Source organism: Phocoena sinus, chromosome 1, assembly GCF_008692025.1.
Source record: "Phocoena sinus isolate mPhoSin1 chromosome 1, mPhoSin1.pri, whole genome shotgun sequence".
Classification (NCBI taxonomy): domain Eukaryota; kingdom Metazoa; phylum Chordata; class Mammalia; order Artiodactyla; family Phocoenidae; genus Phocoena; species Phocoena sinus.
Genome location: NC_045763.1, coordinates 76,472,400 through 76,486,265, shown reverse-complemented (window position 1 = coordinate 76,486,265; position 13,866 = coordinate 76,472,400). Strand labels below are relative to the sequence as shown.

Here is a 13,866-nt window from a genome sequence, read left to right as displayed (position 1 = left end):
TGCAAGCAGAGGGCAAGGGCATTCCAGAACAGATATATGAGGAAGCTGGGTGTATTTAGAGAACTGCAGACAGTTCAGTGTTTTAGTCAAGTCTGTTTCCATTAAAAATGACAGAAACCTAATTCAAACAGTTTTCAGCCAAAAAATCAGGACTGGCTAATGTAGTCAGGAAGTCTAGCAGTGCATGTGCCTAGAGGTTTGGCTAGATACAGGAGCTGGATGAATATAATCAACTTACTCTCATCTTCTAGCCTTATCTCTGTTGGCTTCATTTACAAACATTGTGGAACAGGTGGCTCTTGGCAACTCTAGGCTTATATTGCTCTAAGAGTTAGCAATCTTAGCAAAAAGAAAGCACTCTTCTTTCTCTGTAGCTCCAGCAGAAATTCTAAGGTAGGCTCCAGCCAATCTGACTGGGATTACATGGTCATCTTTAAGTCAATCACAACAGCAAGGAAACAGGAATACTGTAATTGGCAGGATTTGGATCACCTAGGGGTATAGGTGATCCTATACCCCTAAAAACTGGGATGGGGACCAGAAGCACATGCACTGCAAACTGGGGAAGAGAGTAGTTCCCCAAACAGATGGTGAGCAGATAAAAAGAAATGCCGTCTACATTTCACATTTTTGGTGCCCAATATCTGTATATACCCTTCTTCCCACTTACCCAGGTTTTAAAATGTCTTTGGTAACATAGTGCATGTGGCTACCCACACAGCTGAAAATACACTCTCCCTTCTCCAAAGAAAGATAACCCAGTGTATTGGTCAGTTATTGGTTACAGCTCCAAGGCCAGGTTCTTTGGGTAAGGAGCATTCTCAATGAGACCCAGATACAGGTCTACATCTCAACTAATCAGTATATGATTTTAGAAAGAAAACAAAATAGCCACACTATTCATTCCATTTGGAAAACAAGAGAATGAGAAACAACATAGAGTGGCCCAGGCCCATAGTTGTGTATTTAAACCAAACGTAGGCGATGGATACATGACAGTTCCTCATAACAATATAAATCAGCTTTTTAAATCACCCAACTCCCTGCCACAAACTTACACACACTGAAGTGAGAATCTGAGGTAAAGAGTCTCTGGAATATATCATACATTCTATGAAACAAGGGAATATCTTCATTCTCTAGTATATGTTCAGTACCAAGAACAATGCCTGACACATGGCAACTACGTGTTGAAGGAATTACTATATATTCTTAAAGATGCTCATAAGAATTCTAAATGAGTCATGTATATAGACAATGAGTACCTAAAATGATATTTATCTAAAGGTAAGTATCAAATCACAGTCATGTTATTATCTCCAAAACATTTTGAAATATGAGTTTCACTGATTTTTATCTGGGGACAGGTTTTCTAAGGTTCTTTACGTGGTTGCAAGCTATTGTCTACCAAAAAGCAAGTGGTTATCTAAAACATCCAATACCAACTACCTTTTGGCTTTACAGTTTTATTGAAGTATAATTTACATATAACAAAACTACCTATATTTAAATTGTACAGTTTGATAATTTTAGACATGTGTTTAACTTGTGAAACAATCACTGAAATCAAAATAGTGAACTCATCCATCAAACCCCAGAATTTCTTTGTTTACCTTTGTAACCTTTCCTTTCTGTCCTTCATGTTCCTCCTTTCCTCAGTCTACTACTGATCTGCTTTTTGTTACTATAGGTTATCCAAACTTAAGTATCAAATAATGGTCGAAATAAATTATTTTAAAATTGTAAGTTTAGTAATAGTTTTCTGTAGATTTCAGTAGAATGAAAGTAGCCTTTGCAATTGACTTTGTAGGTTTTTTTGAGTGACTTCACATATATTGTGAATACTATTTAAGCAAAGTTTTATTTAGAAGAGAGAGTGTATGCTATGTCATAAAGGATTTTATTGTCTTTGTGGATTTTCTCTGAGCTTTTAGAATGTTACATATAAATGGAATTTAGAGTTCAGCTGTGCTATATTTATTGCTTAAATATATAGAATTACAAAAGGGGAAATATATAAATAGCAATAATCATTTGCAAAGTTTTTAACAGTATCATAATGAAAAAAATCTGGTTTTGATGGCTTTTTAGACCTAAAACAGCAAAAGAGAATGAAAGTGAGCCAGATACGTAGATGAATTCTTTATTCTGCATTTATTTTTCCAGAAGCTCATATTTTCTATTTGTGGTTTTTTCAGAAGACAGAACAGTTCCTTAATTTGCAGTTGCACACTGCCCTGTGCTCAAGTTTAGTTTCTATAGTTTACTGGGAAAGTGAATTTATTATTTTCGTCCTTTCAAATATTTTTTTGGCATTAACTTTTGGATAGATTATTCTCACTCAGAAAAGGTCATTTAAATCTTCTTTTATTACTTTCCTACTTGGACGCAGTATATTCCCGACATGGCATGTACTTCCACAAATGCTAAAGAACAAAATCTTATGATTGTTTTTTTGTTTTTTGGATCCATGTCTCAAACTAAATTCTCTCCTTACAGAACCTCTCTCCCTCTGGATGTATTCATTCTTGTTTGCATATGAAAAATTTCAATCCTATCTATAGAAGCTATACTAGTTGGTTATTTTTTGTTGGGGTGGAGTTGTTTGCTTTTTCAGACAAAGGGTAACTTTTGAAATTGCATAATTGAAAATATAATTATTCAAATAGAATTTGTTTTTAATTTTTTAATCAATTCAGGCCATCAAATTTTTGTTGAATGTACTTTGAATGTACTGTATGCCCAGCACCAGACAAGGCTTTGCATAACTTTGCCCTTTAGGAATTCATAATTTTTATGTTGCCCTATCTTAAATGGTTTCTTAATTTTATCTTTTCTCAATATGATTATTTTCAAAGGAATATATTCATCTCTACTTTGTTCAGACTTATAAACTACTCAGAAGATAAATTTAAGTCAAATCATATTGTGTTCTTGTGTATTTAATGCGTAGTGTATATAAAAATCAATGAAAAAACTTGAAATTTTTCATGATAGTTAAATGACCTAAATGTCACTCTTATCTATAATAAGAGTATTTAGAGCTATATTATAAAATATCAGAAAAATTTAAATTTCCCCAAATATGTACTTTACTTTTAACCTATTATAATTGAACGTGTTATTACCTCCAAAATAATACAAATTCTGAACTTCACTGATTTCATCTGGGGCCAAGTTCAATGGATAAATTCTACTTTCTCTCTAATGGTCTTCAAATCATTACAAACTGTTACCTACCAAAAAACAAATGATTATCTAAAGCACCCAATACCAATTAACTTATTTTTGTATAGTTTTGTACAGGTATAATTGAGGTATATTATAATATAATAAGCTGTATATTTTAAATTGTATAATTTCATAATTTTTCATGTACGTATAACCTGTGAAACCATCACCAAGATCAAGATATAAAAGGTATTTGTCAAACTCAACACTTGTTCATTTTTTGTAATCCCTCATTTTGTTTTTCTGCCCCCACCCTTCCCAGATTACCACCAATCTGCTTTTTGTCACTTTTAGATTAATTTGCATTTTTCTAAAGTTTTATGTGAATGAACTCATATAGTATATACTCTTTTTTGGTCTGGCTTCTTTTACTTAGCATAATGTATTTGAGATTCATCCAGGGTTGCCACATCCAGGTTGTTTCATCTTACCAATATACCATAATTAGTTTATTCATTGGATTTATTTATTTGTGGATTATTTATCAGTTTACCATTTTTAACAATTTTTTTAACTGAAAGGACTATATATTTCAAAATAAAACAGACTTACCACTCTTATTAAAGAATTACTAATGTGCTTAATGTATACCATAGAGCATCACATATTTATTCTGTTAGGAGACTCTAGCTTCCAGACTTCTGACAGCTGCCAGAATAAGAATGACAATATTTTAGTTTTATGATTTCTTAGGAAACTAATGGAATCTGCTAGTGCTTTGGTTCCCAGGTTTTGCTTTAAAAATGCATGTGAACTAGACTCAGCCTTTAGTGATTAGAGAATAATAAAATGTTTTTACTGGAAAGGATACTGAATCACTCTTCTCAGTGCAGTAAACAAATGTTAGCAGTCCAAAAACAGAAGACACATTTTTACTTATTATTTTTGAAGCTACTTGAGTTTCCTGCTTCTTAATAAAAATTGGTGATTAAACTATTTCTATTAAGAAGGCACCACATGCAAGATACAAAATCAATACAAAAAATATCAGTTGTTTCTATACACTAATAATGAACTATCAGAGAACTTAAGAAAACAGCCCCATTTATAATTGCATCAAAACAAACAAAAAACCCTAGGAATAAATTTAACCAAGGGGGTGAAAAACCTGTATGTTGAGAACTGTAAGACATTGATGAAAGAAATTGAAGGAGGCACAAATTAATGGAAAGATATTCCATGTTCGTGGATTAGAAGAATTAATATTGTTAAAATGTCCATACTACCCAAAGCAACCTACAGATTCAGTGCAATCCCTACCGCAACTCCAATGGCATTTTTCACAAAAATGGAACAAAGGATCCTAAAATTCATATGGAACCACAAAAGACCCCAAATAGCTGAAGCAACCTTGAGAAAGAAGAACAAAGCTGGAGGCATCACACTTCCTAGTTTCAAACTATATTACAAAGCTATAGTAATCAAAACAGTATGATATTGCCATAAAAGCAGACACATAGATTACTGGAAGAGAAGAGAAAGGAAAAAATGACCAGAAATAAATCCATCCACATGTGGTCAGTTGATCTATGACAGAGGAGCCAAGAATATACAGTGATGGAAAGGTCAGTCTCTTCAATAATGGTTTGGGAATATTGGACAGCCACATGCAAAAATATGAAACTTGACCCCCTATATTACACTATACACAAAAAATAAAATGGATTAAAAACTTGAACGTAATACCTGAAACCATAAAACTCATAGAAGACAACATAGGCAGAAAGCTGCTTGATATCGGTCTTAGTGATGATTTTTTTGGATTTGACACAAAAACACAGGCAACAAAAGCTAAAATAAACAAGTAGGACTACATCAAGCTAAAAAGATCCTGCACAGCAAAAGAAACCATCAACAAAGTGAAAAATCAGACTATCAAATGGGAGAAAATATTTGCAAATTAAATATCTGATAAGGGGTTAATATACAGAATATATAAAGAACTCATATAACTCAATAGCAAAAAAAAATCTGATTAAGTATTATTCAGCCTTAAATTATTTGTAATAACCTGGATGCACGATGAAGGCATTATGCTAAGTGAAATAAGTCATACAGAGAAAGACAAATGCTACATGATCTCACTTTAATGTAGAATCTAAACTAAAACAAACACAAAAAATCCTCATAGATACAGAGAACGGATTGGTGGTTGCAGGAGGCAGGGGTCAGGTGGGGAAGGTGGGTGAAGTGGGTAAAAGGGGTCAAAGGTGCAGGCTTCCAGTTACAAATAATTCATGGGGAGGTAATGCACAGTATGGTAACATAGTTAATAACACTGTATTGTACATTTGAAAGTTTCTAAGAGAGCAGATCTTAAAAGTTATCATCACACACACACAAAATTACAACTAAGCATGGTGATGGATGTTAACTAGATTTATTGTGGTGATCATTTCTTTCTCTCTATATTTATATACGGGTGTTTTACACCTGAAACTAATATGCTTTATGTCAATTATATCTCAATTTTTAAAACAAGCATCGCAAGTCAGACTGCTCATCCTTTTCCTCACTAAGGTGTTACATTTTCAATTGTGATGTGACAACTTAGGTAGTGAAGCACATTGTGGGAGAAACCATTTTGACTTTTCAGTGTTTACTAAAGTATTTTAGATGAAAAAAATAAAGCATTTTATCAGATTTTTGTTTTTAATTTTTTTCTGCATAGTTTCATGCCAATGTAGTTTTCTAATGAAAGTTATAGATTCTGAATGGTGTATTTTTAAATCTTTCAGTCTCTGAGCTCTCTGAAATTTTGCTACTTGGCAAGGATGGCCACGTCCTCTCATTTGATTTACATTTTCAACAATGAATTAGTTAAAAAAAACTTTATTTTGTAGACATAGGTTATCATTAAAATTCAGTTGACCCAGTTAACTCTGATTTTTATATTTTAAATTTATTATTTAAAAGGTAAGATCTTTACTTGGTGGTAAACCAGGTACGGAATTTTTTTTTAAGGGCTTCAAATGCTTGGCTTATTTATTTATTTATTTATTTATTTATTTATTTATTTATTAACTTATGGCTGTGTTGGGTCTTCATTTCTGTGCGAGGGCTTTCTCTAGTTGTGGCAAGTGGGGCCACTCTTCATCATGGTGCGAGGGCCTCTCACTCTCGTGGTCTCTCCTGTTGCGGAGCACAGGCTCCAGACGCGCAGGCTCAGTAGTTGTGGCTCACAGGCCTAGTTGCTCCACGTCATGTGGGATCTTCCCAGACCAGGGCTCGAACCCGTGTCCCCTGCATTATCAGGCAGATTCTCAACCACTGCGCCACTAGGGAAGCCCTGGAATTTTTTAAATAATAAAAATATTCCCATTAGCTCTCTGTTTTATGCATGGCAGTGCACGTACATCAATCCCAGTCTCCCAATTCATCCCACCCCACACTGTGTCCACACGTCCATTCTCTACATCTGGGTCTCTATTCCTGCCCTGCAAATAGGTTCATCTGTACCATTTTTCTAAATTCCACATATCTGTGTTAACATACGATATTTGTTTTTCTGACTGACTTCACATTTTATGACAGACTCTAGGAACACTGCCATGTGTAAAACGGATAGCTAGTGGGAACCTGCTGTATAACGCAGGGAGCTCAGCTTGGTGCTCTGTGGTGACCTCGAGGGGTGGGATTGTGGGTGGGGGTTGGGAGGGAGGTCCAAGAGGGAGGGGATATATGTATACATGTAGCTGATGCACTTCGTTGTGAAGCAGAAACTAACACAACATTGTAAAGCAACTATACCCCAATTTTAAAAAAACAATTTATTTAAAAAATATATTCTCTGGCCAAGTTTCAAAGGTATCCTATTTGAGGAGATTTTTTTCCTCCTTTTAATAACTATACTGATGTGCTTCTGAACTTTTAAATGAAGTTTTAATTTTAAAATATTCAACTTACATGGCTATAATATAAGAACAGGTTTGCTGACATCTTTTGTCTCTTATTCCCTGGTCTTTGGTACTTTTTGTCTTTTAAATATTCCTTTACTATAATTTTAATGATTAAGAAGGAGCAGATATTCATGCATATATACTCAATAGTTCATATTTATCCAGAAGCCACCTCATAACGTTTTTCTTACTGTTTATTGAAAGTAAAGCACAGACACTAAAAACTATATAAAACAAATGTATAACACAAACAGTTATAAGACAAACACTCTTATAACTACCACACAGGTCAGGAATAGAACTGCCAGTTATCCCCAGAAACTTTTATGGATCCCAACCCAGCCACAAGCCTATCTCTCCTGCAGTAAGTAAGCAGTTGCTCTTTTTTCTTTTATGGTTTATCACTCGGGTGTACATCTTTTAAAACTGTAGTTTAGTCTTGTTTGTTTTACTCTTGTGTCTTTCAGTCTACAAGTTCTCCTTCCATTGCCTTTTCCCCACTTTATAATTTAATTGTTGAAGACCCCCAGCCATTTAACCTGTAGAGATTCCCACAGCCTGGATTTTGCTGATTATAGTCTCATGGTGTAGTTAAGCATGTTTCTCCCTCTGTATTTCCTGCAAATTGGTAGCCACATATAGAGGCCTAGCCAAGGTCAGTTTTGCTTGTTTGTTTTTGGCAAGACTATGGGTGATATTGTGTTCTTTCATTAGGAAGTACAAAATATCTATCATCATTCTGTGATGTTAGTTAACAGTTGTGATTCCTCAACTCCCTACATACATTAGATCATTTAGGGGATTGCAAAATGGAGATATTCTTGTTCTTTCACTTCTTTTTCATTTATTGGCTGGAATACATCCCCTAATCTACTATTTGGTTAGTTGTGTTATTGTATGTATAGAAAAGGTGGAATAAATGCTTGATTCTTCACCTTTGTTTACCAGTTTTGGAAATAATGAGTTGGCTTTCTTTCATCTGCTAAATGTGAATAATTTTTTTGTATCATTTTGAACTTCTGAATTTAATCATATTTGACCTGTTGCAATCCATTGCAATTTTTGTCCTTACTGAAGTTCATATTGTCCCATTTCTGGCTGGTGAGATCCTCTTCAAGCTCCCAGAGTTCTTTTAACGTGACTCCAGGTTTGATACCTTTTACAGCTTGGTTTCTAGTATGACAAGTTGTTCCAGGCTCAGCTGGAGAATGGACAGGAATTATGAATTTATCTATGAGCATGCTGTGAACCAGTGGTTGTAAACCGGTATTGAGGGGCCAAAAGTAGCCACCAGCCATGTAGTCCCTTTTTATTGTCAAAAGAAACAAATCATCATTCAAGAGCAAAAAAAATCAATTTTTTTAGCATTTACTATGTGCCAGGTGTTGTACTAGTTTCTGGGAATATGGTGGTTAATAAGAGATAAAGCTGCCCTCAGGGAATTTACAATCTGATGAGGAAAACAATACAAGCCAAAACACTATCAAGTAAACTTGTAGGACCCTAGGATGGTGTGAGTCTTAGAAGGGTCCTAACTCAGGGTATTGGAGGTCAAAGAAAGATTTGCAAGTGATATATTATTTAATCTCCTATTTAAAACTTAAGTGTTCCAGGTAAAGAAAGATAAGGGAAAATTACTCAAGGCAGAGACAGTATAGATGAACCTGATTTCCTTTAGTTAGAAAAGCCATCAGCATGTCTGTATTAAACATATTCTGTTCCAAAACTTCCAGAAATCTGATCCTGTGTCCAGTCTTTCTGTTACCACTGCCTTTTCTCTTGCCAGAAACGACCACAAGTAATATTTTTCTCCACAGAATCCAAGTTTTAAATTGGAGTCATTTCTGTCCTAATCCAGACTGGATAAGTTGGTATCACTTACTGTTGATTTTTTCTTTTTGTCCAAGATGAGTTTTCCAGAATCAACCTTGCTATTCCATCTTACTTGTTGGCATTTTAATTACCATAATATTTACCCCTCCAATGAACTGTCTTTTCTAGCTGACATTCATACTTAATTGGAGCCTTCTTTACTTTTAAAGATATGATTCTTGTACTTATCCTACTTTTTATTCCTTTGTCCATGTCAGAAGGAAACACTGAAACAGCTTATCTGTGACAAAATACAAGGAAAACTATAATTATTAGCTTATTATCAATATTGAAACTGATCATGGTGAAGTTCATTCTAATGTATTATTTCAGTAAGAATATCGATCTAACCATTTTGGAGCAACACTGTTGGCCTTTTCTCAGCACAGATTTTTCTGACACTTTGGTCCATTTCTATTTCTTGAGAAAACTGTTTTAGACTGCTAAAGTATAATTTCTGAAAAGGTAAAATTATGATTTTCAGGCAAATATGAAGTAAACATGGGTCAAAGATTTTATTCAATTTGTTAATTAATGATGGAACCAGTAAGATGTTAATACAAATTCAAAGAACATTGAGCTATTTATAGACAATTGAATATGGGAATGTTAGAATAAGATAGTTGAGTTCGATACAAAACTGATTAGTATCCTGTATGTTAAGCTATATAACCTTTGGGGTTATTGTTCTTTTCACCAAACAGAAGAATTAGCATATAGTTAGTAAACAGTGAGTCTAACAAAGTACATTTCCCTAATCCTTGGGTGGCTCTGTGTCCCATATGACACTGAAAAGACCTGTTACATTTTTTTTTTGCCTTTTTTTCAAGTTGTGAATGATTAGAGAATTTTCTTTAGGTCTGAGGATTGTTCATGAATAACTGATGAAGTAAGCTCTGTTTTAGTATACTTAGTAAGTTTTGTATTCCAATGTCAGACAACTGCCTAACGATTAATCTTTAATATTGAAGTTCTGAGGAGAATAAATCATTTTTATTGGACATCAAAGAAAGGCAAAGGGAATTTCTATATGCTTAATAGATTTAAAGTAATTTGCTATGGAATAAACTCTCTATATTTTTATGTTCCCTAGGGTTTTCCTGGAGATATTGGGATTCCTGGACAAAATGGCCCTGAAGGATCAAAGGTAAGGAAAAAAAAAAAGAAAAAGAAAAACAGAAGAAGAAAAAAGTATGGTATCTATAGTTTTCTAATGTCAAATCTCAATGAATGGGTAAAAAAATATTTTAGAAATATCAGAACATTTCTGGATATTTTTGAGCCGACTCGGTGCATTTAAAAAACCTTATACAGCTTGTTTTGAGATAATCAGGAAGTAGTTTGCGTGTCTGGTTGTTCTTTTGGTATCATTTGTTTAGTAGGAGTATGTTTATACAGCCTCTTGGGTTCAGGTCATTGAAAATGATTTTCCTGGTTTGGTCTAGACTTAGATTAGGGTGACAATATTTGCAAAGCACGTAAATAACTGAAAAAACGATTTCTTATAAGAGGTGAAAAAAATTTAAAAACCCAAAAACCTATAGCCTACACTGAATAGATGAGAGTTTTCTGACCACTAAAACCCTTTAGGGCCTATTAAATATCCACTGATTAAAATAAAAGAAAGCCTATGGTGTTCTGGAATTTATACATAGTACAAACTACCTGCAGAAACCTAATCATTTCTAACTTGCTTTACTGTTGTTGTGTATGTATACTAGAAATTATCCATAGAAAACCTTTAAATACCAAGCTTTGCCAAGCAGGCTGACATAGAATGAGCATCGTAAACAAATAAAGTATTGTGAACAGACACAGAGCAATGAAATAGCCTGAAGTTTGGAGAACTGGCAGGTTATGAAGTATAGCTGCTGTGGAAGGTTATTAGTGTGAGTAGAGAGGAAGTGTTAGGGGATGAAGCTGGAAAGGATATTAATATAGCTATATTTGTTAGTGTACTATAGTGTCAAGTACTACAGTACTGTAGTAAATGTTTTACAGATACCTCATTTAATCTTCACAACATCTTTATGGGTAGATTTTATCCCCATTTTATAGATAGTTAAGTTATTCCCTCAGTCACATAACCATCAGGTGACTTAGTCAGGATTCTCACCCAGACATGATTTCAAAGTCTGAGCTCTTAACCACTTAGTTTGGGGATTAAATTGTGGGGAAGGTTTAAGACCATGTTGAAGAGTTCCTACTTCTACCATGGGCATCATGGAGTAATCAAAGATATTTAAATAGTAAAGTGATCTAGGTGATTTATGTTTTAAAAAAGATACCTCTTATGTCAGCATGGAGGATGGTTTAACAAGAGAAAAAATGAAGGCAAAGAGATGAGCTAGAAAAAGCTAGAAAAGAAGTTATAAAGATCTGAAGTGAAATAGAACATTCATTCAATCAACAAATATTTACTGGCTGCCTCTTATGTGACAGCCATTGTGCTAGACCCTAGGGCTACAAAGATGAAAAGTCTTGCTTCCTACTTTCAAGAAACTTACAATCTAGAGAAATATATGCAGGAAATCCTTTATAATAACCATGTGAATAACATATAATATGTGATACTGTGTGAGTATATGGTTAGGGGACTCGGATTACACTTTGTAGAGAAGGTAGCACTTGAGCTGACATGATGAATGAGTCAGAATTTGTAGACAGACAAGTAAGATATATGGCATTCAGGAAAAGGAAACCTGTGAGAGGATGAAGGTGCAGTATTTGGAACACATTTGTACTAAAAGTTATTCATTCTTTATGTGAAATTCAAATCTAACTAGGCATCCTGTGTGTTATTTGAAAACACTACTGGCCACCTAACAACTCTCCGTGTACATATTCAGCCGTATTTCCCTCTCCCTTTCTGTCTCCACAGAAAAATTATTCCTCCCCCTCCCCAGTATTCAAATTTCACATATGTTTTGTATCAAACCCTCTCCTGACCCCTGAATGACCTCATGCCATCAATTATCACCTTTATCCTGATCTCTCCTTTGACTCAAAATTTCCTATCTTTGCCCTTGAAACCATTTTCACTGCCAATGTTTTAGTTTAGGCCCTATTTATTCTTCACCAGGATTAGTGTAATAGCCCTCTAATTGGTCTTGCCACCATTCTGGCATTTCTTCAAATCTACATCCAAACTACTGATGTAATAATGTTTGTAAAGTATAGATTTCATCATGTCATTCTTGTACTTAAATTCTTCAGTATCTCCATAGCTTCCAGGTTAAGGATTATAATTCTTTACTTTTTACACAAGGTTCTTTATGACTTACTCTCCCTCTCTAACTCTGTTGTCATCTAGTCACATCTCCCATTGCTCTTTCAAAAGCGTTACTCCAGGTAGACTATTTAGAGTACCAAACCATGCCATACTTGTTCAAATCTCACAGCTTCCTGCATGCTGTTTTTTTAATCTGGATCTGTGCCCTACTTATCTAGCTAACACCTACACATCCCATGCCACATTGTCCAGGAAGCTTTTCCTGTTCCTCTCAAATCTAATTGAGATGTCTCTTCTCTGTATTTCTAAAAAAATCTATCAAGCACTTATCTTCATATAACTGTTGATTTGCTTATCTCTCTATTAGACTATAAGCTTTTTGAGAAAGACACTAATTGGTTTTATACATATCACAATAACCATGATAATATTCATAGCACATAATAGGAACATAATAGATATTGGCTGAGTGGATGATTGATTGAATGACTATTTAAAAGCTAATTCAGAAATAGAAACAATACAACTTGGCAACTGATTAAATGAAGGTGATGGGAGAAAGAGAAGTCAAAGATAAAACCGGGACTATGACTTGGGTTACTGATGTCATTGACTTAACTAAGGAACTCAGAAGGAGGAGCAGGTTTGGAAGATGGGGAAGACAAGAAATTTGATGCTGGGTATATTTAGCTTGCGGTATCTGGTTGATGTCAAGACAGAAATAATCAATATCTAGTAGTAAACCAAATCCCAAAGTAGAAATAGTAGCATGAATGGACATTGAGAGAGAGAGGTAGTATAGAGAACTGAGTTGAGAATTTCTCATATATAATTTAGCCCCTTACCTGCTGTATACTTAGGAACTTGAACTTGATGCATATATAAACACATTCATTTTTCCATTCATTCAGTAATTCATTCATTTAACATTTATTGAGTTTCTTTTATGTTTTAACCCAAGTACTAAATATGGGTTGATAAAGATTTCTGAACTATGGTCCCTCCCCTTGATGAGATTACAGTTCAGAGAGAGGTTGGAAAAAAAAAAATCACAAAGTATTGTAAGACGTGCTATATAAAAGAGTTGGTGAAGGGCTATGAGAGCCTAGATAATTGAGCAACAGATTCTGCCTTAGGAAATTGGGAATTACTTCAAGAGGAAGTAATAATTGAACTTAATTTTTTTTTCTTCTGTAGGGTTTCCTAACTTTAAAAAAAGTTATTGAAGTATAGCTAATATACAATATTATATAAGTTACAGGTGTACAACACAGTGATTCACAATTTTCTAAAAATTAAAAAAAAATTAATTTTATATTGGAGTATAGATGATTAACAATGTTGTGTTAGTTTCAGGTGTACAGCAAAGTGATTCAGTTATGCGTATACATGTGTATATTCTTTTTCAAATTCTTTTCCCATTTAGGTTGTTACAGAATATTGATCAGCATTCCCTGTGCTATACAGTAGGTCCTTGTTGGTTATCTATTTTAAATATAGCAGTGTGTACATATCAATCCCAAACTCCCAATCTATCCTTCCCTCCCCACTTTGTCCCCCTGGTAACCATAAGTTCATTGTCTAAGTCTGTGAGTCTTTCTGTTTTGTAAATAAGTACATTTGTATCATTTT

General features: G+C 34.2%; 1 protein-coding gene across 1 annotated transcript in view; it reads left to right on the top strand.

Annotated features, from left to right (window-relative positions):
• The window catches only part of COL24A1 (collagen type XXIV alpha 1 chain), a 368,814-nt gene that overhangs the window by 117,804 nt on the left and 237,144 nt on the right, over window positions 1-13,866 (top strand). Inside the window, exon 19 of the mRNA XM_032642687.1 lies at window positions 10,096-10,149. Coding sequence (XP_032498578.1) covers window positions 10,096-10,149 — 54 coding nt within the window. The remainder of the gene's footprint in view (window positions 1-10,095; window positions 10,150-13,866) is intronic.